This window comes from Acartia tonsa, chromosome 9 (assembly GCF_053477335.1).
Source record: "Acartia tonsa isolate MP-2025a chromosome 9, ASM5347733v1, whole genome shotgun sequence".
NCBI classification, from domain to species: domain Eukaryota; kingdom Metazoa; phylum Arthropoda; class Copepoda; order Calanoida; family Acartiidae; genus Acartia; species Acartia tonsa.
The window spans coordinates 47,458,585-47,486,220 of NC_137268.1; the positions used below are offsets into that span (position 1 = coordinate 47,458,585).

The window sequence follows — 27,636 nt, forward strand, 5'->3', positions numbered from 1 at the left end:
AGATGTCAGTCTATTTGATTATCAGAGACAATGAGGTTAATATATTTAGAAGTTTTTATCACAAAAATTGGACAATTTGGAAGAAATTTATAAATTTTGCTATAAAATTTGCAGATTAAATGAAAAAAAATGATATGTAAATTAAAATATTGAGTAGCAGTCAGATAAAATTTAAATTATTATCAGTATAAGATGTCAGTCTATTTTACATAATCAAATGATAGCTATTTATCGCTCCGTATTATAAACAGCTTTCCGCGGATATTAAAATGTACAATTATTAGATTAATACTAGTTTTGTTAGACCCGAGATACCGAAGGCATGGGCTTACAAAACTGGTTTTAATCTGATGATTATACATTTTCATATGGACAGAAAATTAAAAAAAGTACGATACGATACTGGTTCTAATCCAGCGGATATTAATCGTTTGAGAAACCATACTGAAGTAGTTTTTTCTCGTATCGTATTATAAACGGCTTTCCGCGGATATAGAATGTACAATTATAAGATTAAAACTGGTTTTAATCTTATGATTGTACATTTCTATATTCGTAGAAAACTGGATATAATACGATGCTAGACATAGTTTTTTCGTATGGATGAGAACCGGTTCCTATCCACCGGATTCGAAATATTATTTTTTTCTTGCTTTTAAGTATAGAGAGATGAATGCCATAATTCTGAGTCCTACTGAAAGCACAACAAGCATGATCATATCCAAAGCAAAATCATCCTAAAAACAAAAATAAATTTATAAAGAAATATTATTTCAATTAATCAGAGCAAGAGAGAAGGGAACAATAAATGAATCTTTTCTAAAAATATTATAAACTAGTTTCTGTTTTTGGAAGCTTAGAATTGCTTAAAGGTCACTTTTCCCTAATAATAGAAGCCACTTCAAAATAAACAAAATTACCCTTTCTGTAGATAAAAATTATTAAGAGTTTAGGCACAGTTAGTTTATACAGCCCTATCAGTATTAATTACAATTCCAATAGTCTATAAGAAAACGAATGAGAGAACGTGGTAATAAACTTACGGGACCAATATAATTTCCAACCCCCAACCCTCCTTGAGAGAGTATTTACCTTTTCAAAGCTGAGCGTTTCTAATACTTGATCACCAGTGCTGATACAGGCAATTGGACCTGGACCCGCGGCCATTTCTAAATAAAAACAAGAATGACAAAATTCAATGATCTGAATAAGAAAAGAAACAAATACATCATATTTACGTATTTTAAAGCCTTTCAAATACAGTTCTTCTTATCACTATCTTATCATTACCATGCTTTTTTATTTATTTTAGAGAAGATAGGTATTGACAAAAATATGTACTTTAAAGTTCAAACTATCAACTACTACTGTCTTACCTCTTCAAATGCAATTTTTAAAAACAAACCGATTTTAAAAAATTAATACCTGTTGTATTATTCATTAGGCTTGGCATTTTACAAGATATCTCCTCGACTCCATCCCATTGGTTGATCATGAGAGCTGAGAAGCCATACTGGAACCATGACAGATATTTAATCCAGACCAACCAACCAACATCACTAGAAAAAGAAATTTCGTTATTTTCTCCACAAAATGGTTTAAAAAGGTTTTGTGATTATATAAATCCTTATATGAAAGTAAGTTGCGAGGGATCTTGCTAACCACTAGACCGATATTGTTCTCCTTTACAGATCTAGGGAAAGTTTATAACTATTTTGGGGAAGGGTACCTACACCCTCCTACAAGATATCGCCCATAGAAAAAATGATCCCCAAATTAAAAAACTACTTTTTCCTTTAAATTCTACAGCATGACCCTCGAAAAAGTATTTTTAAGCATCTGCAGCCCTTATTTCTCAATGAATTATTAAAAAATGCATATGTCCTTGTTCTCCATAGTATTCCACGTAAGTAGATATAAAAATATTTTTTTTACCTCCATTAACACCGGAGATTTTTAGAGCTAAAGTTTTGAAAAAGTGACTGAGAAAAAGTATTTTTTTTGTTTCTCTTATTTTTTAGATGGTTATATTATGTTTTTCTGGCAACTGAATAATGAGACACAAAGAAAAACAAGTTGACTAAATATTTCTTTGTTATTCCACCAAAAAATATAAATTTTTAATGGCAAAAAATACTACTGAATGAATTGATTATTTGCAAATTTTAGGTTATTTATTAACCCTTATTTATAGAAAAGGATTAATTATGACAGTTGCTCCGCCTACTTTTCTGACATCTCAATTATTTAATAGGGGGTAAATTAAGCTTTTTAGACTAAAAAATCATTATGTTTATTTTTATTTTCTTTATAACTTTTTTGTTATTAAAGTTAGGATTGTGAAACAAAAACAATTTTCCTGCTATATTCATAGAGATTTATTTGTTTTTTTAATCTTAAACAATTTTGCCTAATAAGTAAGTTTTTCAAAATATCATTAAACTAAAAAGACTCAAAAAATATGTGTAAAAAAATGCTTTTTACTCAAAAACTAAATTTTTATGTCATTTTTGTATAAAGTTTCTGCTAGTAACAAAAATAAAAGGATTTCTAGCTTAATTTTGCTAAAAAAGTCATTTCATGTTAAAAGTTACTTTTTCCTCAGTCCCTTTTTCAAAACTTTAGCACTAAAAATCTCCGGTGTTAATGGAGGTAAAAAAAATATTTTTATATCTACTTACGTGGAATACTATAGAGAACAAGGACATATGCATTTTTTAATAATTCATTGAGAAATAAGGGCTGCAGATGCTTAAAAATACTTTTTCGAGGGTCATGCTGTATAATGATTCGAATAATGTCCTTCTTCTATCAAGTGCCCCTATAGACCACTAGTAATTATTTTATAAAGCATTAGTATATGAATCATGTTTCTAATATTAGAGGCATGCTATCACACATTTAAGTAATACAATTCGGGTAAATTGCAGCTCATGGTGAAATATTGCTGGTATCGAATGCTTCTTGGTTCCTGGGATTACTACAAGGTTCCTGGATCTACTAACACTGTTTTCTCGTATTCATTCGAATCCGGTGGATAGGAACCGGTTCTCATCCATACGAAAAAACTATGTCTAGCATCGTATTATATCCAGTTTTCTACGAATATAAAAATGTACAATCACAAGATTAAAACCAGTTTTTTAGCCCGTGCCTTCGGCATCTCGGGGCTAAAAAACTGGTTTTAATCTTATAATTGTACAGTCTATATCCGCGGAAAGCCGTTTATAATACGATGCGAGAAATAAATATTATGTTACCCAGTATTGAGATAAAATCCACCAAAGAGCATAAATGGAATAATGATGACAGGACTGATGGCTAGAGCTATGTCCACATTTGGTGCAGAACATGACATGAAGTAACCTGAAAGATTTATCAAAAATTGAAACATAAAAAATAAAACATAAAAAAAGTTTTTGCATTCATTTCTAATAAACTAAATTCTTGTAAATAGCTTGATAAACCATTTTCAGGGTTTATTAATGTTGGTTAAGAACAGCGTCGCATCTTATTTTAATTATTCAAAGAGAAAAAATCCTTTCAACCCGTAATTTTTTATAGTACCTAAAGGCTATGGTAGATGTGAATAGTTTATTTTAAATGACGTCACCGAAACTGTCCCAATTTTGTATAACTTTTGCGGAACAAGTTCCAATTACGTCATATTTTTCTTTCCCGAAAAAGGGAGGGGGGGAAGAAAATCTCTTCAAAAGAGATGGGGAAAACCCCCTTTTCTCCCATCTCTTTTTCTTCCCCCCTTCCCTTTTTTTCTTTCCCCCTTCTCTTTTTCGGGAAAGAAAAATATGACGTAATTGGAACTTGTTCCGCAAAAGTTATACAAAATTGGGACAGTTTCGGTGACGTCATTTTAAATCATCAAATTCAAAAGTAAGAAAACTTTTGGAAGACAAAGGGAAAAAATATTAAGGGGAATAGTTTTGAAAGAGAACGAAACGTTCAAAATAAACTGCAAAAAACATAAAATATCCTTTAAAATGTTGACCTAGAGAGACAACAACTTGTACAACCAAGAGTACAATGAGAACAGCCATGAAGAACCTGTCAGCCGCAGGATTCAGTCCCACCATGAAGTACAGAACAGCCAGGAAGATGGTGGGCTCCAGGATAAACAGTGGCATGTCCACCAACTAAAACAATATCAAATTATTAAACCAAAATCCTTGAGAGTATTTTGCCAATTTACAATACTTAACAAGGCATCTGTATAAATGTACTATGTACAAAAGACATCTTAAAACCAGGGATTGGCAGCCACGAGTAAGCCTTAAAATTTAAACCAGTTAAAAGAAAAGAAGGATTCATATTTGGGCCAGGTTTTGACTTCTAGCTGATTTATAAAATTGTAAAACGCTGATTTCCTTAAGGCTTACAGGCATTAAAATTTGGTAATACCTGTCTTGTCAAATAGTAAGTGTCAACTCTGTACATTCCATTAAAATGCTCCCTAAAAAAAAAAACTCATGAAATAAAAAGGTTTAACTTATTTTTGTTTAAAGTATGATTTGGCGCTTTGACACTAAAGTGCCTTTTGATTACTGATATACCCGCCCCTCAATTTGGAAATAAATTTGTAAATGAGTAGTTTTTTAAGTGACAAAACCCGTGAAAGAAGTAGGGGGGGAGGGTAACCCTACGCGGCTTATGCCTGCAGAGGTGCTCTAACCCTTTGGGAATACGGCAAGTATTCAATATAAATTAACACTGATCTGAAGTCATGAATAAAAAAAACTTCCATCCACTATTTCGATTTTTTAAAAATTAGGTAGGAGTTGTGGTTTCTAGCACTTTAGGGACCTAAGTATTTTCAAAAACGTTTAAAGTAGGATTTAAATGGTTTGGTTCAGTGGGCTAATAATAATTTTCTAAATCTAAATAAGAATGGGAGAAAACTATCAGTAAATGTAAACAGCAGAAGGTTTACATAATAGTTATTTCTCGCATCGTATTATAAACAGCTTTCCGCGGATATAGAAAGTACAATTATGAGAATAAAACCAGTTTTTTAGCCCCGAGGTGCTGAAGGCACCGGCTAAAAAACTGGTTTTAATCTTAGGATTGTACATTTTTATATTCGTAGAAAGCTGGATATAATAGGATGCTAGACATAGTTTTTTCGTATGGATGAGAACCGGTTCCTATCCACCGGATTCGAATGAATACGAGAAAATTTTTAATGTTTGAATCTAACCTGAGAAAAATTGGCAATTCATTGCAGAAAACGTTGACAACGGCAAAGATATTGGCAAATGACATGTTAGTTATTACAACAAACAGTGCTCCATTGGCGTTCTGAATGCCTAAAAGACAAGGATGATAATATTAATCTAACATTCATATATATCAGCAATCAATCTATAATACAAAGTAGAAAGATGTCTGTCTGAAGCTGGAGCTACGGTGGTTGAAAGCTATCTTTTGAAGGATTTGGCAAAACAACAACTAGGGCATAAAATAGTGCAACTTTCCTTGATTTCTTCTATCATGGGGCCAAGCCATGATAATTAATCAAATAGTTACTTTAAATTTTGAGTTTCTGAAGTTTAAAGTTTAAGCTTTAATTCTAGAAGCAGTCTTTAATATGATAGAAGAGTTCCAAGAAAAATGAAAATTATTTTTGTTTTAAAGCAGAGCCTTTCTTTAAAATAACTTTAACTCACCATCTTGATCCAGATCTTGTCCATAGTAGATAATTCCAAGGATGAGAGCAATGACAATGGCCTGGATGATTCGAACTTTGACCAGCAGGGGTTCCTTGATCATGGCCAGGAAGTTGCGCCAGGTCAGAGCTTTGAACTGGGCTCCCCAAGAGGCCTGAATTATGATTTTATAATTTTACTGGAAAAAACAAAAGTGGATATAGTGCAAAAATACAGAGAAAAGATGTAAAATCACCAAAACATTTAGAAAGTGTTGAAGCATTCCTATAATAATGAATGAAATTGGAAATATGAAATGATGGTACCTTATACGGTGATCTATTGTTAGATTCATTTTGATTGCTTTCTGTGATTGTACTCTCTTCTTGTCTTAACTAAAAAATATAATAGGTAATATTTAGGTTTAATGATTTTAATTTCAATAAATAATTTTAAATTGTAACAAATTATACTGTTGTAATGATTATTATTTCCATAAGTAATGCAGCTTATTATATATTTTTAACCATGCTAAAGTTTTAAAAATGTTTTGTTATGTACCAGAAATACATTAATTAAGGTTAGATGGTTAATTTAATGAATAAAGTTGGATTTAATTTTATTGCCATTTTCGTTAAAAGTCTAATTTGAAGGAAGCAAACCAATGACAGCCCTTTGAAAAAAATGTACTTACGAATTTACACTGATTATTGAGAAGCTGAGCCAAAAAAAAACAGAATTGAATTGCGAACATTTATAAAACACCAAGATAATAACTAACCTCAGCTAATAAGTCCATGCCATCCTTAGAATTATCAAATGATGTACAAATCATATCAACTAACCTTAGCTAATAAGTCCATACCATCTTTAGAATTATCAAATGATGTACAAATCATATCAACTAACCTCAGCTAATAAGTCCATGCCATCCTTAGAATTATCAAATGATGTACAAATCATATCAACTAACCTCAGCAAGTAAGTCCATACCATCTTTAGAATTATCAAATGATGTACAAATCATATCAACTAACCTTAGCTAATAAGTCCATGCCATCTTTAGAATTATCAAATGATGTACAAATCATATCAACTAACCTCAGCTAATAAGTCCATACCATCTTTAGAATTATCAAATAATGTACAAATCATATCAACTAACCTCAGCTAGTAAGTCCATGCCATCTTTAGAATTATCAAATGATGTACAAATCATATCAACTAACCTCAGCTAATAAGTCCATACCATCTTTAGAATTATCAAATGATGTACAAATCATATCAACTAACCTTAGCTAATAAGTCCATACCATCTTTAGAATTATCAAATGATGTACAAATCATATCAACTAACCTCAGCTAATAAGTCCATACCATCTTTAGAATTATCAAATGATGTACAAATCATATCAACTAACCTCAGCTAATAAGTCCATACCATCTTTAGAATTATCAAATGATGTACAAATCATATCAACTAACCTCAGCTAGTAAGTCCATACCATCTTTAGAATTATCAAATGATGTACAAATCATATCAACTAACCTCAGCTAATAAGTCCATACCATCTTTAGAATTATCAAATGATGTACAAATCATATCAACTAACCTTAGCTAGTAAGTCCATACCATCTTTGGAATTATCAAATGATGTACAAATCATATCAACTAACCTTAGCTAGTAAGTCCATACCATCTTTGGAATTATCAAATGGTGTACAAATCATATCAACTAACCTCAGCTAGTAAGTCCATACCATCCTTGGAATTATCAAATGATGTACAAATCATATCAACTGACCTCAGCTAGTAAGTCCATACCATCTTTGGAATTATCAAATGGTGTACAAATCATATCAACTAACCTCAGCTAATAAGTCCATACCATCTTTGGAATTATCAAATGATGTACAAATCATATAAACTAACCTCAGCTAATAAGTCCATACCATCCTTGGAATTATCAAATGATGTACAAATCATATCAACTAACCTCAGCTAGTAAGTCCATACCATCTTTAGAATTATCAAATGATGTACAAATCATATCAACTAACCTCAGCTAATAAGTCCATACCATCTTTAGAATTATCAAATGATGTACAAATCATATCAACTAACCTCAGCTAGTAAGTCCATACCATCTTTAGAATTATCAAATGATGTACAAATCATATCAACTAACCTTAGCTAATAAGTCCATGCCATCTTTAGAATTACCAAATGATGTACAAATCATATCAACTAACCTCAGCTAATAAGTCCATACCATCTTTAGAATTATCAAATGATTCAAATTCAAATTCAAATTCAATTTATTAACCATAGATCCAACAAACCCCGATCTTGGACAATTATCCTCCACCGGGAAATAAAATGATAGATTATGCATGATAAAATACATGATAATATTAGATATGATTTAATTGCATATTATCACATTTACTATAATTATATGATGGTTTATATTTATTTCCCATCCAATCATTAAGACATATTATTAGCGATAATAATGACTAAACAATTTAATAATGATAGCGGATAATGCCCATGTCTGACTAGCCAGGTGCAGTACGTAGCCCTAAGGCTGGAGCACGCCCTTGATGACGTTCGAGCGCTATTGCTGGCCGGCATAGTCGGACTAGTGAATTTGAACATTGCTGTTATAGTTCAATAATAATAAAGTTCCGCAATTATGCTTCAATATGCTTGCTACACCCCCAGAAGTCTGTCCGCCTCCGTCTTTGGTTGTCCCCCACCGCCGCGCAATGCCTCCAAATGTGATTCCTAAATAGTAAAGTTAATACAATTCTTTGGTCCTAGGACCAAGGAACAAGGTTATCAAATAGATAGAAGCGCAACTCGTAATAACAATCCATAATTTATCCCATACGTCTATATTTAGTAGGACTAGGTACCTATTTATAATGAAGTAAACAAAAAATAAAATTAAAATTAAAAAGTCAAGAAGTCTTAAAAAAAACTTAAGAATAGGTACCTAAAGAATTCTACTTGCAGTAACCACGCTATGGAGAAAAAAAAATTTTGAAAGGGATAAGGACAAAAGAAAGGTTAAAATTAAAATAAAGAATGAAAAATAAATTAATTAGAAGTTTTTTTGGCTTTGATTAAGTTTTAAATTTTGGTCCAATCCTAATAAATGAATATTCAACGAATATTCAATGAATATTCAAGCGTAGAAAAGATTGAAGAAAAATGTGCCCATGACCCCCCCCGCTCGGGTTGCCGCGCCCCACCTGCCAAGGTCCGAACAATTATGCGTCATGATTCATGCGTCATGAAGAATAAACGAATAAAATTAACAAAATTTGAAAATTGGATGAGATCCAATATTCATGAATGCAACAGAGAATATTCAGAATTAAATATTCTAAAACGTGTGGTCTGTTGCAACAAAAAACTGCGTCAAAATTCAATTTTGACAGAACAAGGACAAAAAATCTTCAAGCGAGAAAAATAACACATTTTGTTCGAAAAATGGCATAGAACGCTGCTACCGTCGCGGCTGGAGTCACTCACCACATTTTTCTCCAACTAACCCCACAGCATTAAGCCGCAGTCCCTGCTCAACAACAACCCCCTAAAACAGAAAGGATTAGTAAACAGCTTAAGTTGAAGGAAAGATAAATTACAACCAGGAATGTAGTTTATAAAACTAAGAATATTAAGAATATTCTTCCATCCGCAGCCGCAACCCGCAATCCCAGCCCCCGGACAAACTTAGCTTCGAGTTAAATAAATTAAATAAATTAAGAATGACTAAAAAAATAGTCAATAAATTGATTGGATTAATATTAATCTGTCACACGTCATAAAAAATTTAAATTTAAATTCAAATGCAGCTAAGAAAGTGAAAAATGAAAGTTAGATTAAAACAAGTTAAAATAACATATTTGTGGTTAACATTTTACACAATTCTATTTAGTAGGTAGTCAAAGACTCTTTTTTTGAAAAGTTTAAAATCTTGGATAGTTTTCAAGTTTTCTGGTAAAGAGTTATAAACTATTGGAAATTGAATTAAAGGTAAATTGAATATAAAATTTCTTGTTGTACTGTCCACATGTAAGTCATTTCTATGACGTGTGTTATAGGAGTGTAACTGACGTCTGTATTGCCAAGTATTATCAAAAATCTCAGGCTGTTGGCCATGATATATTTATGCATAAAAAGCATGATATTATAATCTCTCAGCTCTTTGAATGGTAAAATACGCAATTGTTTGAACAAAGGAGCACTGTGTGCAGTGCTGGAGCTGTTTGTGATTATTCTAGCACACTTTTTTTGTAGTTTGTGTATAATACTTGCCTGTCCGTCAGTTACACCTGTAAAAATTATTATTGAATACTCGATAATGCTATGTACGTACGCGAAATACAGCATCTTGAGATGCTGCATGTCGAGCACGTTCTTCATGACACGGAGGCTAAAGATTGCGCGCTGCAGCCTGCTGTGAAGGTCCCCCCAGTGATAAGTAAACTTCAACTTTGAATCTAACCTAATACCTAAGTGCTTAGCCCATCTATTCTTTTCATTTTCATGGTTGCAGTCAACTTTATCAAGCTTGACAATTTTGCCAGGATCCCTTTCCCCATAGTTGTTAGAATCAATATAAACAGGAAATTCATTAAGAAGGTTAATTTCATTTGCAGGAATAACTTGTCTAGGATGTACAAATCATATCAACTAACCTTAGCTAGTAAGTCCATACCATCTTTGGAATTATCAAATGATGTACAAATCATATCAACTAACCTTAGCTAATAAGTCCATACCATCTTTGGAATTATCAAATGATGTACAAATCATATAAACTAACCTCAGCTAATAAGTCCATACCATCCTTGGAATTATCAAATGATGTACAAATCATATCAACTAACCTCAGCTAGTAAGTCCATACCATCTTTAGAATTATCAAATGATGTACAAATCATATCAACTAACCTCAGCTAATAAGTCCATACCATCTTTAGAATTATCAAATGATGTACAAATCATATCAACTAACCTCAGCTAGTAAGTCCATACCATCTTTAGAATTATCAAATGATGTACAAATCATATCAACTAACCTTAGCTAATAAGTCCATGCCATCTTTAGAATTACCAAATGATGTACAAATCATATCAACTAACCTCAGCTAATAAGTCCATACCATCTTTAGAATTATCAAATGATGTACAAATCATATCAACTAACCTTAGCTAGTAAGTCCATACCATCTTTGGAATTATCAAATGATGTACAAATCATATCAACTAACCTTAGCTAGTAAGTCCATACCATCTTTGGAATTATCAAATGGTGTACAAATCATATCAACTAACCTCAGCTAGTAAGTCCATACCATCCTTGGAATTATCAAATGATGTACAAATCATATCAACTGACCTCAGCTAGTAAGTCCATACCATCTTTGGAATTATCAAATGGTGTACAAATCATATCAACTAACCTCAGCTAATAAGTCCATACCATCTTTGGAATTATCAAATGATGTACAAATCATATAAACTAACCTCAGCTAATAAGTCCATACCATCCTTGGAATTATCAAATGATGTACAAATCATATCAACTAACCTCAGCTAGTAAGTCCATACCATCTTTAGAATTATCAAATGATGTACAAATCATATCAACTAACCTTAGTTAGTAAGTCCATGCCATCTTTAGAATTATCAAATAATGTACAAATCATATCAACTAACCTCAGCTAATAAGTCCATGCCATCTTTAGAATTATCAAATGATGTACAAATCATATCAACTAACCTCAGCTAATAAGTCCATACCATCCTTGGAATTATCAAATGATGTACAAATCATATCAACTAACCTCAGCTAATAAGTCCATACCATCCTTGGAATTATCAAATGATGTACAAATCATATCAACTAACCTCAGCTAATAAGTCCATACCATCCTTGGAATTATCAAATGATGTACAAATCATATCAACTAACCTCAGCTAATAAGTCCATACCATCCTTGGAATTATCAAATGATGTACAAATCATATCAACTAACCTCAGCTAATAAGTCCATACCATCCTTGGAATTATCAAATGATGTACTAATCATATCAACTAACCTCAGCTAGTAAGTCAATACCATCTTTAGAATTATCAAATGATGTACTAATCATATCAACTAACCTCAGCTAATAAGTCCATACCATCTTTAGAATTTTTAAATGATGTACAAATCATATCAACTAACCTCAGCTAATAAGTCCATACCATCTTTAGAATTATCAAATGATGTACAAATCATATCAACTAACCTCAGCTAATAAGTCCATACCATCTTTAGAATTATCAAATGATGTACAAATCATATCAACTGACCTCAGCTAATAAGTCCATACCATCTTTAGAATTATCAAATGATGTACAAATCATATCAACTAACCTCAGCTAATAAGTCCATACCATCCTTGGAATTATCAAATGATGTACAAATCATATCAACTAACCTCAGCTAATAAGTCCATACCATCTTTAGAATTATCAAATGATGTACAAATCATATCAACCTCCTTCTTGCACTCTTCTTCTTTGCCTAAATAAAAATTATATTTTTAGGTATTTTTCAACATGCAAAATATTTGTCGTTTTGAAAATAACTGGGAAGGAGGTGGGGTCGTATTTCTTTCCCTATGCCTTACCATTACAGGGGCCTTTGCACCACGGTGAAATCCAGTACCCAAAATAACCTACTAAATAAATAAAGGAAAAACTACACACCACTTAATTTCATTTTACTTCAAAAAGATGGGGGGAAGGTCTATTTGTGCTTAACAAGAGGACAATGCCATAAAAACAAAGCAACTTGGTAAGACAGTCTTTTAATCATAGCATCTAAATGAGTAGAAGAATGTATCTTAACACCTTTCTTTAAACTTTTTAAAAAAGGAGGTGGAGAGTTATCTTCTTGGGATTCTAAAGAGCTGACTTACCATATTTCAAAGTAAATAATACACCCTACCCAAAAACAAAATGAAGTATTTCAGAAAGCATACAACTTCTGAATAAGAAATCACCTGGCTGTATGGCTAAAACTTCAACAAAATGGTCCGCAGGGTTGTAGTTGATGGGACATGGCTTGTCAACACTAATAAAAACAAAGCAGGGCTCAGTCAATGAACAATAAATTTATGTACATTCCCAATAATGTTGAACAAAATAACCCCTTCTGTAGATTAATTTTATGTTGAAAAGTTTTGGACGAAACTAATATGGAACCAATCCAAGTACCCAAATTTCTTAAGCATACGAATAATATAGCATGTACCAGTTAGTTTACTTTCTTCCTGTGTTATTTGTCCTAAAACCATTAAAGGTTTAATACATTGATGCCTAACCTTTTAAAATTTTAACATTTACTTATAAATTCCTGAATGTAATAAGCTTTACCTCTGGAAAAAATTAGCCGCTTGGCTAGCATCCCCGAGGTACGCTGTTCTACCCTCTGCCAGCAACAGGAGCCGGTCAAACTTGGCGAATATCTGGGAGGAAGGTTGGTGGATGGTGCAGATAACTGTACGTCCCTGGAAAAGATTAATAAATTGATTGCCATATACTAAGCTATCATTAAATTTTTATTATCGTTGTTGTGCTGTAGTTTTATCTTCTTTTTAGTCGTCCATCCATATGTCAGTCCGTATAGCTCCTAAAAGCCTTTGTCGTTTATTTAGCACGTTAGAATTGTTTTGTCGATTCCAAACTTCACATGATGATTCCTGTAACAGTTATTTACGATTTAGACTATAATCGTTACTAGAAAGTCCGGACATTCATTTAAAATAAGCAGATTTATTTTAGTTATTCTATTTACAAGATTTGTTTAATAGGGATTCCTAGGACAACAAGGTACAATATCATATGTGAAGCATCCATAAAATCAATTCTTAAAAATGTAGGTGTATTCTAAAGCAACATCCTGCATTCAGGCAATCTGCTGCACATTTATAAATAATTTTGATTAAACCTATAAATTAAAATTCTGCTTATTAAATCAAGACACTCAACAAGTGTTAGTGTTCTGTCTGATTTGAGAGCTTTGCCTTTATGGATGTTATCATCCTTGTTGATGTTAAGAAGTTGATAAAAGCAGGAGAGAAAGAAGAAGAAGCAGCTTATTTGGCAAATTTTATATCATATTTACCTGTTTGGCTAAATCCATCATCATGTCCATGACGCTGGCAGCCATGAAAGAGTCCAGACCACTGGTTGGTTCATCACAAAACAGGATTGGCGGATTTGTTAATACCTGGGTAAAAATTATAGCTTGAATTAAATGTGCATTGGATTTTCTAACTATGTTGCTGCATATAATAGTTCATGTGTATCAGTAGGATATTGTATTTAAGTGGACTGATTATTTTCAGAGATAAGTTATAATCAACAATTTTTAGGCATGTAATCTTGTAAGGGAACAGAGAAACCAACTTTTAAAAAATTTCCGACTCTCCTACCCTTCTTTTTATCTTATGAGGAAAAGTTATTTATCGTATCATATTACAGACAATTTTCCATAAATTATAAAGTAAAAATCATAAAAGTAACACCAGTTTTGTTAAATCAGGGCTAACAAAATTTGTTTTAATCATAAAATTGTTCATTTTAATATCCGCGGAAAGTTGTCTATAATACACTGCGATAAATAACTATTGAAGGGTGTACAAAGAATATACAGTTAGAAAATTTATTACCTCTGAAGCAAAAGAAAGTCTTTTCATTTCACCACCAGAGATACCCTTGATTCTTCCTAAACATTATTAATAATTATTTCACCGCCAGAGATACCCTTGATTCTTCCTAAACATAAATAATAATTATTGCTTAAATTTTTTCCATTAATCAAGGATTGGCAGCCGCTACTAAGCTTCAATTTAAAACACTTTTGGGTACTTAAAAATGTTTTGGAAAGGAGGGATTGCCATATTTTGGGCAAGTCTTAGAGTTCCAGTTGAATCTTAAAACTATAAAAGGTCGATTTTCCTGAGGCTAACAGAAACTGACGAGCGGCTGCCAAGCCCTGTATTTAACCTCTGTTTTGGTCAGTTGAATTTGAGTTGCCGATTGTGTACACAGTTTCATCGGTGTTTCCACATCCTATCTCAATATTTACTACTAGCTAAAAAACTTCAAACTTCCAAAAAAATCAAAGTTTGAATGCATGAACGATTTATACATTATACATTCAAAATCTTCATTTTTTTTTTTAAGTTTAAAGCTTTTTTAGCTAGTAGTAAATATTGAGAGAAGATGAGGAAACACCGAGGAAACTGTGTACACATTCGGCAACTTAAATTCAGCTGACCTCTGTTTTCTCTCAAATATCAGGGTTATGAGGTCTATTATTAACACCAATTTAAGATCTATTATTAAGAAGTTCTATCTGTAAATGAACTGTCTATTTATAATTTAATGTCACATCTCTGATTTAGCAGCCTCTGTTTTAATTATCCTATTATACAAGGATTTATGTATGCGTGTCCATCCGTCTTGCTCCTGAGAAAAGTTCGTGTTCATAAATAATACATATGTACTTATGGTTAATGTTATACCTGGAATTCCAATAACTGTGTCTTGTGCTTTGCTCAGACCCAACTAAAAATATTAAAAAAGTAATAAATTTTTGTAGTCTTATTTCTATGATAAATTTTGATTAAAATTTTTTTTACAAATATCGTGTCTGCATTATATTTACAACTTTTATTTTATACACAACGTGATATAATTCAAAATAAACGCCCATAAGTAGCGAAGCATAAAAAATGTGGATTTACCAACGTATAAAAGTGAGTTAAAAAACAGATCTATAAAACTCAATAAGAATAAATGTATTAGGAAACAGCGTAAAGTGCCTCCAAAAAATGACGCCATACAATACAAAGTACCAATGATAGGCCAGTGTACATTGTAATTGACCAATGGTAAAATTTATACTAGCCTCTCATTGGTCACTTGTATTGTATGACGTCATTTTTTGGCGGGATTTTACGCTGTTTCATGTATTGGAAAAAAATACGAAACCTTTCACGAGTCTTTTTTATTATTTATTTTAGTTTTATTATGCATACTTTTATTTAAGCGAATCTTCCCGAAAAATCTGACCTCTATATTAAATAACAGCCTAGAAAATAATATTTACCCCACAGTGTTACATATTTACGGAAGTACGGACAGATATAGTAAATTATAGAGTAGCTTAGTTACCAAAGAAGAAACTTACCACTTTGATAACTTCATCTACCCTCTCCATTCTTTTGGCCATTGGAATCTCTTTATCCATTCTTACCATAGCCTTAAATTAAAATAAACACCTGATAAGTTTTTATATTCGAGGTGTCATTATTTTTATAAAGTTGGAGAGATTTAAACCTACAGAACAACTTTTTTTCTCATACGCTAAGAAATTTATGCCACGAGAAACGCCATTTGCTCCAACTCAGCTTACCTGGAAATTTAGGGGTGGAAGAAGTTGTTTAAACAAAATGATGCTAAAGTACTTTTAATCTGGTAATTTAAGTAGCTAAATTTCATGTAAAGCAATATGTTTTTTTTCCTTCAACTAGTTTTGGTCAAGATGAATTTCAATTTTGTGTATCTTTAATTTTTTTGCAAAAAGAATCTAATTTTACTTATAATAAACAGGGGGGGAGGGAATTGCTGAAGGAACTTGACTCATTTTTTTCATTATTTTAGAACTTTTGGAGGCGAAACAATAGCAAATGATTTTGTAGACTCAAACATCCCTGACTTGAATATGAGTTGAAAGGTTGTGCCTCAGCTCGTACAAGATTTGAAATGGTAAAAGGATGGAAAATGGAGGGAGATTTGACCACAAAAATTTGCATTAGAACCATTGTTTTGCCCTTTTATTAGTTCGAATTTTCCTTGTTTTACTCTTTAAATCATAAAGGATTTTTTTTCTTCAGTTACATTTTATTTTTATATTTTATTTTTTGGAATTAAGATAGAGGGAGGAAGGGTAATTATGTGCTTGAATTGATTGATCACATAGAAATCGTAAAAGTATAACACTTTAGGTCCAGTGGTTGCTAAAACTTTTAATTGAGTCAAACATTAAATGGCTGGGAATCGTGTCTCTAAAGTTCTCATTTATAGATTACTACAATTGAAGAAACAATTGAAGGTGAACCTGGCATCAAAGCAACCTTCATAATGACCAGAGTTTAATATGTTGTAAATAAACTAAATGTAACTATTTGATTACTATCTTGCCAGAAATAATTATATTTTAAAATTTTACTAACCAAACTATTGAGATAATATGACCTATATTAGATATATATTCTAAAAGGCATAAGAAATTATAAGACTTAATTTTATATCTTAATTTTTATTTATCATTTGTAGATACAATACATGCTTTTTTTCAGTATAGCTGAGAACCAGTGAATAATAAAAGTTTTACACCTATTCTGGAAAGTTAGTTCATTGTCAAAAGTATTTTCTTATGCTACAATCTACATTTTCTGTATTAAACTTGATGTTGTCATACCTTCATTTGTATAAGTAGGATGACATAGTACAAAAATATGAATTGATCCTATTAATAAAAGATTTAAACAATAAGGAGGTAAATGCCAGTTTTTTCTAGATTTTTTATCTTCATAAATCACTACTTCTCTTGCATACATACTAGGGTGAGTCGATTTTGGAATTTCACATTAGTAGACATTGGCAAGGGTTACTGGGCCAATATAAAACCCTGTGAAACTTGAAAGAGGTTTTTTTAATCCAAAAACAACGGGCGCGCGGGGGGTATAAAATGTGCCGGCCCCCTTATAAAAGCAAAAATTGAAATTCCTTCAAACACAGGCATGTTGCATATCAAAATGACCGCATTGAAATGCTGATTACAGATCTGAAAACTGTTTTTGAAAAATATTGATTCAGTCTGAAATGATTTTCAAATATCCTACAAAAATGAACAATTTTGACTAAATCAGCTGTTTTTAGGTACTTAATGAGATCTTATTCGAACTAGGAGCAATATTTTTCAAAACGGGTTTCAGATTCGTAATCAGCATTTTAATGCGGTCATTTTGATATGCAACATGCCTGTGTTTGAAGGAATTTAAATTTTTGGTTTTATAAGGGGGTTGGCACTTTTTATACCCCACGCGCGCCGGCAGCCATAAGATTCAAGTCACTTTTGAAACTTGTTTGGGGCTTATCATACATATATACGACTTCCACAACTTATGATAAATGTAAAATCCAAAAAAAGGGGGAAATGGGCCCACCCTAATACATTTATATACATTTTCTATTATAAATGTAAGATTTGAAGAGTCTTTTACCTGAAATTTTAAATGTTCTTTGACAGTGAGAGTACCAAAGAAAAGATCAACTTGTTGTACATAACCTAAAATAAATGACAATTAAATAAAGTTGTGTTTGTACAGCCATTGTTTCTTAGTGTTTGGACCTAAGTAGTCATGGAGAAGAACGAGACAATTCGGGAATAGTCCCTTTCCTAACATCGCCCCATAAGGGGCAATTCGTCGTATTTTTAAAATGGCTTTTTATAGGTTTTTTTTTAGGTTAGGTTAGGTTATATTTGGTTATGTGATTGCCACACAGGGTTAGTTAATTGGCCCCGCAGGGTTAGAGCCCCCTGCAGGGGCTAGAAAAAGGAGAAAAGCTACTGTGAAAAATACGAAGAATCACCCTATAAGGTGCGATGTCACGAAAGGGACTATACCCGACACTTCTGTATAGCCACTAGGGCCAGCTCAAGCTCCACGCTCAAGCACATTTTTACTTGACCCGCTGTCTCAAAGGAGCTACTCTGTATTACCTCACCATCGCCGAGTATAGCAGGTGTCCCAAATTAAGTCACCGCAATGAATGACACTGCTCTCCGCAGAGGAGCTTGGGATAAATTTTTAAATTAGGTTCGCAAATATATAAAAAAAAACCAATTCTAATATAAAAATAACAGGATGTCTATCTGTCAACTGTATGCTAAACACTGAACCGATATGTTTCTCCTTTATTTTATCATGGGTCCTGGGAAGGTTGTAACTATTTTGAGGGTGGTATAGTTTTTGATATAGAGGTAAAAGAAAATGTAGTAAAGTCTTAGATGGAAAAATGTAAGTGAACCCGAGCTTTATATTTAACAATTTGCATGCTTTTTTCAATGTTTGTTTGATTTATGCAAAAATAATCTTAATCAAGTGTTCAGAGTATAATCATATTATATAATTTTCATTGTGGTTAAATATTTAACATTTTTCTTCACAAAATTACTTTTATTTGTTGATTTTGTACTTATTCTATACCTATATGAGCGACTACTTTTTCTGTTTTTTTTCCCTTATTGATTATTTTCGACAGATATTTTTAATAAAACGGCTTGCTTTATTGTATCAAGATCCATGACAGATCTATATAGGAAATAAACGTCTATAAATGAGCTCGAGTCTTCCAATAGTTGAGTGTTTAATACTCATAGTGCTTAAATAATCTATAATAAACTCTCATTGACCAGAATGAATATTTTGCTAAGACAACCAAAGGCAGAATGAGTCTATCCAGTCAATTGACAGCTCTCTAACTAAAAATAAAACAATATATAATCAAAATGTTTATGTTACCTGAAAGAGCGGTCAAACTGTTTGGTGTTACAATACTGTTATTGGCAATTCTCCTTCCTGATACCTAAAATCACAAACTACTAAAGGGGTAGTTGCACGAAGTGCATTTAAACTTGAATTTAGTGAACTGCATAATTTTTTCTGTTCAATAGTTAAACTACATCTATAGGACATATTATTTTTGAAAGAATTTTAATTTTTTACCCGGTAGTTTTAAAAATATCAAGACTTGAAAATCATATTTTTAGACGTATGCAACATAAATGGCTGTCCTGTTTTCACAAAAACAGCATGATGACTATTTTGGTGGTGCCTAAATGAATGCTATTTTTTTGTAATACAAAATTATATATGTTGGATGGTATTCTTGTTACTTATGCTTACAATCAAACATGTTAAATGCACTTCATGCAACTATCCATTTACTACAATTAATGGTGATGAAATGAGAATAATTTCATTGATAATAAAAGTCACAAGTTTAAAATAACAATGAACAAAAAATAAGTGAAGCTACTAATCTATTAAATATGTTGTGAACTTTTTGTTATAAAAAATAAATAAATTAACCTGTAAATCCCCAAGATTTCTAAAGAGAAGTGTATTGAGTAGGGTAGATTTTCCAGCTCCGCTAGCCCCCATTATAGCCAGTAGCTCTCCAGGTCTTACTATTCCACTCACTAAAATATATATATTTATATCAATAATAGCCCTAATTATAGCTAGTAACTCTCCAGGTCTTACTATTCCACTCACTATAATGCACAGTTCAATCGAAGCGACAGTAAGAGAAAAAAAAAATTCCCAGACATAAGGCCAACTGTTTCTAAAATGTCCCAATGAACATATAAATTTAGTGGAAAAGCGAAATTCTTAAAATGAGGCCTTATTGAGAAAATTGGATTTGAAAATTTCAAGTTCAATTATCATCCCCTAGAAGTTACCGCAAAATCATGACAAGAAAATAAAAAATTATGTATTTAAAATTTGGAACAACTTTGCTTTTATAAAGTCTTTCATAAAACCTCTCTATATAGGATATATTTAAGGCTGAATTTCCGTGACCTTAGCAAAGCAACTGACAAAAATGGCCATTAATTAACTGCCTTCTGGAGTGGTTTTATGAAGAACTTTATAAAAGCAAACTTGTTCAAAATTTTAAATAAACAATTAACAATCTTTGCTTTTCTTGTCATGATTATACGGTAACCCCTAGGGGATGAAAATTGAACTTGAAATTTTCAAATCTAATTTTCTCAAAAGGCCTCATTTTAAGATTTTCGTTTATTAATACTAAATTTATATGTTCATTGGGACATTTTCGAAACAATTGGCCTTATGTCTGGGAAATATTTTTTCTCTTACTGTCGCTTCGAGTGAACTGTGAATGTTAACATGACTATAACCAATAGCTTTCCAGGTCTTACTTCTCCACTCACTATAATTTATATTTTTATAAATCCATTACAGCAATCATATTTCCTCATAACGTTACAGACTGGCAGACTGACTACGGACGGACAACGTAATTATAGAGTGACCTGGCTACTAACAATTACCATTTTTCAGGATCTGTTTGGCAGGTATTGTCTCTTTCTTGAAAAGCCCACAACATTTTCCAGTATTCTTCTCCCTGGTAGAAAAAGTCTTTAAAATATGGTGACACGGTTTTTATAATAGAGACAAGATGTCTGACTGTACAATATGACCGCTCGAACGATTTAGTTTTACTTAACAGTGACGATTCTTATATATGCCAGAGAGATTTTCTATTTTGGGGAAGCAAATTCGCCGCTGGGAATAATTACACCCCTTTTTCTACTTTCAAGCATCTACTATTATTTGCTTTTATATTTAACATTCAGAGACACAAACCTACGGATCTTTTATTGTAGCTTCGCTCTTTTGAACTATATCTTCATTGGATAAAGCCAGTGCATAAAAAGATAATTAGGGTATAGTCCCTTTCGTGGCAACGCCTCTTAAGAGGCGTTGTATCGTATTTTCACAGAAACATTTATCCTATTTCTAGCCCCTGCAGGGCCCATTGCCTAACCCTTCGGGGCAATCACCTAACCTAACTTAACCTATCCTAACCTAAAAGGTATAAAAGCTACTGTGAAAATACGACGAAACGCCCCTTAAGAGGCGTTGCCAAAAAAGGGACTATACCTACCCAACAATTTTTATTTCCTAAATATTTAATAAATCAATAAAAAAAAACTTACTTTGTCGAGACAGTAAGGTTACTCCAGGAAAAGGTTATCCCTTCCTCTACCTGGAAAAATTAACATTTACATATTCTCACATTTTGAGTCGGGTGGTACGTAATGCTTTAGACCAATACAAAAATGTTCTTTTAAAACTTTTTAAGTAAAATTAAGTACCAAATGTAACCTAACCGATACTGACCTAACGTAATAGACAAACAAACTAAAAACACCTCTCCTTCATTTCCTATTTTTTTTAAATAGGGAAGGGGATCTAAAGTGATAAAACAATAGACGATAAATTTATGAACATAAATTATTATATACAAAATTACCCCTCCTGTAGATTACAATTAGTAGTTGAAACGCCTGGATAACGAAAAAAATTGGGGACTAGTGTAATAAACAGCCCAATGTCCCCTCCCTCCCTACAAATAAAAATAAGAATTAATTGATTAAACATAAGAGCTATTTATTTATCGTATACGAGTATTATCGACAACTTTTCGCGGATTTTAAATTTTAAATTATAAGATTAAAACCAGTTTTGTTAACCCCAATGGGACGAAGTCCCAGGCTAACAAGACTGGTGTTAATTTTTAAATTATTTATTTTAATTTTCGTGGAAAATTTCTAAAAGACGAAGATATAAAAATTATTTTTCAGTATTTTAATCGGTATCGAAGCCATACTGGAAAATGACATAAAAACTTTTCGAAACACATGAATAATTGATACCTGAAGATTGATACTGGAAAATGACATGTCATGCATACCTTAAATGCCACAGAGCTATCACTCGAGGAAGAACTCAGTGCCCCGATTTTTGACTGAAATAATTAGAATATTTTTAGTATTTTTGGTTCGCGGATTTTTCTCTCTCACAAAAAAGAAATCGTAAGAATATGCTTAAATGGCCAAATTGTTAGAAAACAAGGAAGACAACATCTATACAAGCAAAGCTCTGAAACGGTAGGACAAACGAACATTAACACTTGTAGAGTGTTATAACCTAATAATAATAAGAATAAAGATGTAAAAACCGCTTTAATACAGCTAGGATAATGTTTAAGGACACACTTACACTTTTAGGACTTAATTATAGAGATGCATTGCTTATAACTTTGTTGTCCCCATGGAATCAGTATTCCAACAAGGATGACAACATCCATAAGTAGCGAAGCACAAAAAATCATGGATGGAAATACGTAAAAGTAGATTTAAAGTTTATTTATTAAAATCAGGAATAGATTTATTGGAGAAAATAAACACGAAACCTTGTTTTATTTTGTATAACGAAGTCGGTCAAAGAAAATTACATAAAAGATGCTCATAACAATGGGAAAAATTATTTTGATACTGATATCCCAAAATGCATCAGAGATATGGAAAATAAGGGAAAAAATTTAAAAATAGCCAAAAACCTGCAAAAAAGCAGTTTGACCGTCATGGTTGTTTTCTCTAAACAACAGGGAAATTTGAGTTTGATATGTATAACTGAAAAAATTTTGGAAATCGGACCATAAATACAAAAGATATGGAGAAAAAACAAAAATAGCCTAAAACCTGCTGAAAGCCAGTCTGGCCGTTATAGTTGTTTTCTTTAAAGGACAGAAAATTTAATTTTGATATGTATAACTGAAAAAATTTTGGAAATCGGACCATAAACACCAAAGATATGGAGAAAAATGTGAAAAATACAAAAATAGCCTAAAACCTGCTTAAAGGCAGTCTGACCCCATAGTTGTTTTCTTTAAACGACAGGAAATTTAATTTTGATATCTATAACTGAAAAAAATTTGAAAATCGGACCATAAACACTGAAGATATGAAGAAAAATGTGAAAAATACAAAAATAGCCTAAAACCTGCTTAAAAGCGGTCCTATCGTCATCGATGTTTTATACTTAATTGTGCTCTTTAATGATGGGAATGTTGTCAAAAAGTTTCAGCATTCTATCTTTTATAGGAGCTGAGTAAATCCCATTTCCCCCATAGCGTTACGGACGGACTGACTGACGGACTGACTGACGGACGGACGGACGGACGGACATAGTGAATTATAGAGTAGCTTCGCTACTAAAAATATTAAATATAATAAGGGAAACTTGTATTACCATGTCTCGCGGAGGTTGAAAGTATACTGCTATACATAAATATACACAACCATAGCAAACTTATGTAATAATACAAACTTACGACAGAGGAAATAAGAGTTACTCTACTATATTGGGGAAAGGAGATAAAAGAGAAAAGTATAAACTGTATTATGTTAGAGGCTGGAAAAAAAGGTCGTCCTGAACATGCTTATAATTCAAACCAAAGAATTCAAGGGTATTTTTTATGAAAATTCTATAAAAAGTCATCGCGGCGGCGCAAATTTGCAAGTTTAGCCTATAAGCTTTTAATAGCATGGAATAGCAAATATGTAAGGACCAACGAGGTGATTTTTAAAAGCAAAGCTTTTCTATAGTTAGCAATTACGTCCGTAACAGTTAGCTCTTTTCGTTGATTTAGACATTGTACTATCGATTTCAAAATTTACTCTATAATCGTTAACAGATTAAAACTTCCATTAAAAAATTGCTGATTTTTAAACTTTAACTTTTGACGACAAATTTGTATGATATACTTATACTATCCATGTGTTTAGGAATAATGATTGTTTAGACAGCAAGGCATACTATTAAAAGCGAGGCATCTGTGTAATAATACTAGCGATGCCTTAAGCTTGCGAGGATAACCTGTATCCAATAAAACCTAACCTGATTTATTATAAACAATAACATGATAAAATCTCTTTGTTTTCGATTTATTGCTAGACTAGGGAAACTGGTGGCTAAACATTCATCCAGTAAATTTAAACAAATACTTACTATGGCTTTTCCTCCCACATCATCGGATATAAATCCATTGTTTTCCATTTTCAATGATTTTGAATACTTCAAAATTTTGCTAGTTTTCTGTTAATCTGAAAAATATAGTAATTATTAGGTTTAAATAATTTTAGGGATTTAGGAATACGACACTACAAGATTTTTTAAAATTATTCACCTATTTTAAAGTGGATATAGCATGTACTTGGATAGTATGACATGAGAAAACTTGGCTTGCTAATATTGGCCTTATTTATCATTGATCCAGTAGGAGGAAAGTTGATGGAGTTAAGGAGGTGTCGTTTATTTAGCCAGCGGCTAGGATCACTAATTAGAGTAGGGGTGTCCCATAGTGTAGTGGTCAGCGCACTACGCTTTGGTTGGGAGAAACCGAGTTCAAGTCCCGCCATGCACTTGTCGCAATTTGTCAAATTCACGCAACCTTCCCTGAGATGCCCTAGGGTTGTAAGGGGGGAGATTTGTAAAAAGTTAGGATTTATTATATATCAAGCAAATTATATCATGCTTTCCCTCGTCCATGATCCTCATTCATATGAGAGCGCCATTAATTAGGGTGGCTTAATATGGAACACCTGCCAAAACTCTAGGCCAGGGTGATGTAATAATTGAGTAGCTTCCACTAGAATTGCGGGTCAGCTTATAACGTATCATAGAATATACCCAGCTGTTTGCGAAGCTTACCAATCTATGATTGGCCAAAGGATTCTCACCTCCAATCTCCGTGTGCATCTGAATCCTAACTTCAAAGAATCATGGCTACAAACAACAACAACAAATTAGAGTACATGAAAAATCTGGTGCACCATCCAAATAAAATTATATCTATTTATTTTAATCTAACTATTGTAAGAAAAAATTTATACAGCATATACAGCTACACTTTTATTATTACTAAATAATAAATAAATTAAGTTTTACTATTTAAAGATAAGAAATTGAATTATAATAAAGCACATTGTGTAACATCTAGTAATTATATAATTTATCGTTATTACAAGTAATTAGATGCAAAGTTTTTATGCAAATTGATTTTTCGCACATTTCTAGAATATGAGACATATTTTCTAAATTAATCTCGTTAATTGTTAAAGGTTTATAAATAAGAAAGGATAGTTTGATTAAGACAATGGATCACAATTTGATGTTCATCCCCAATGATGATAAACAAATTACTTTTCTGTAAGATAAAAGCAAGCGAATTAAGGAATGTGTTTGCAAAGGTTTGGGTACCATAATAATCACAATCCAGTGTTCAATTCATCACTGATTGAAACCCGTTTCATACTCATTACAAACATATTCCTATAATTCCAATGAAATCATTGAATTCTTCATTAACAAGGATGGCAACATCCATAAAAGCGAAGCACTGAAACGGTAGGACAAACGGACATTAACACTTGTATAGTGTCTAAACTGAATCATCAGAATATATTATAAAGTATAAGAGTCGAAGCAAAATTGTCAGTAAATTTGTTGAAAAACTGCTTGATACAGGATAATGTTTATGGACATACTTACGTTTTAAGGGCTTGATTATAGAGTTGCTTCGCTTATAATATTGATCTTTGTTGTCCCAGGAATCAATATACCAAAAATCAGATCAAACGGATAATTAGATCACATAAAAATTTGTTGTTAAAAAAGTAGAAAAACATGTTTAAAATGGACATACGGACATTCTGGTTTATGATTATAGAGTTGCTACGCTTTCTAAATTGTACCTAACTACAACAGGAATCATCATGCAAAGTTTGAAATCGATAGGACAATTCTAACATGCCTAAATTAACGAATAAAAGCTATCTATCTCGGACGGACGGACGTACGTACGGACGGACCGACCCTAATTATAGAAAAGCTTCGCTTTTAATAAGTACACAAGATAAATCCATGGATCTAAAGGGATAAGATAATGGCCAATAAATTGATGTATGTAAGTCTCCAATAATGATATACAAAATTGCTAATCTCTGTAGCGTAAAATTGGTAGTTGAAACGTTTAAACACTGAACTTGAAAAACCAACCAATCAAAATTCACTAAAGTCCCCAAAGTTGTTATGCCAACGTGAAAAATACGTTATATAAAACTTTTAGGACAGATAATTCACTCTCACACATTTTTTTTCGCTTCTATGATTATGGTAATACTTGATAAAAGATTAAATTAATTTATGAGTTTAGTTGTACTATAATGTAATTAATAATTAAACAAGGATGACAACATCCATAAGTAGCGAAGCTCAAAAATTATGAATGGATATCGGAAAAAAATGCTATAAAGCAGTTTCATACAATAAACATTAATGTTGATAAAATAGGGAAATAAGGAAACCTTAAAAATCACGCAACCTTAAAAACCAGGAAAATTTTAAAATTTAGGAATCGATCTAGCATCGCAATTTATAGACAAATCTTAATGAAACTTGATAAAAATATGTAGAATATGAGCATATTCAATTCCTGATAATTTCAGCCACAAATTATGAATAGGAATCGAGTAAACCATAGAAAACCTAAAAATCTAGGAATCAATCTAGCACCCCAACTAATAAAAAAATAGTAATAAAACCCAAAGAAAATATGTAGAATGTAAATTTAAACAATTCCTGAAAATTTCAGCCCATTATCTTAAAAAGGAGTTGAGAAAATTACAAAAACATGAAAATCTAGGAATCGATCTAGCACCCCAAACAACAGACAGATGGACAAAATAATGTATAGATTAGATGGGCATATGTTATAAGAATCTTCACTAAAAAATTCAGCTGTCTATCTTTTCTAGGAGCCGAGAAAATCACGTTTCCCCCACTTTGTCTCAGACGGACAGACGGACGGACAGACGGACGGACAGACGGACGGACAGACGGACGGACATTTCGAATTATAGAGTAGCTTCGAGACGGACAGACGGACGGACAGACGGACGGACATTTCGAATTATAGAGTAGCTTCGCTACTAATAATAATATGCATTATGTAAATATTTAAAAATCAACAAGGATATGACAACATCATTGAGCGCAGCTACCATTAAAGACTCTAAAGAAATAAAAGATTTTAGGGCAATTTCCCTCATAGTTCCTCGTAGAGCTCATGACCCCTCCCCATGTTCTTTGTAGAAAAACGGCCCGTGTTTGATAGCCACTTAAACGAAAAGCACAGATCTAAGTCAAAAAGAAAAAGAACTATATTATAAT

The 27,636-nt window shown here is 32.2% G+C and overlaps 1 protein-coding gene across 4 annotated transcripts; it reads right to left on the reverse strand.

The window, feature by feature from the left end:
* Positions 1–584: 584 nt before the first annotated feature.
* LOC145329094 (protein white-like) lies at positions 585–24,514 on the reverse strand. 4 transcript variants are annotated; one of them, XM_080173124.1, is made up of 23 exons: positions 24,415–24,514; positions 22,316–22,369; positions 21,558–21,607; positions 20,889–20,962; positions 19,900–20,009; positions 19,330–19,393; positions 18,028–18,092; positions 15,930–16,001; positions 15,262–15,304; positions 14,404–14,459; positions 13,857–13,961; positions 13,106–13,239; positions 12,733–12,803; positions 12,166–12,251; positions 5,987–6,055; positions 5,682–5,835; positions 5,213–5,321; positions 4,417–4,468; positions 4,007–4,151; positions 3,261–3,366; positions 1,426–1,559; positions 1,093–1,169; positions 585–737 (listed from the first exon to the last, which is right to left on the reverse strand). In XM_080173124.1, the coding sequence occupies exons 1-23, from the start codon at positions 24,460–24,462 to the stop codon at positions 639–641; spliced, it is 1,977 nt and encodes a 658-aa protein (XP_080029250.1). In that variant the 5' UTR covers positions 24,463–24,514; the 3' UTR covers positions 585–638. The 4 variants fall into 4 exon arrangements, with proteins under 4 accessions (XP_080029250.1, XP_080029252.1, XP_080029251.1 ...); XM_080173126.1 differs by having other exon boundaries at positions 20,889–20,958; positions 21,554–21,607; positions 24,415–24,439; XM_080173125.1 differs by lacking the exon at positions 24,415–24,514 and having other exon boundaries at positions 22,278–22,362.
* Between the last annotated feature and the right edge of the window lie 3,122 nt (positions 24,515–27,636).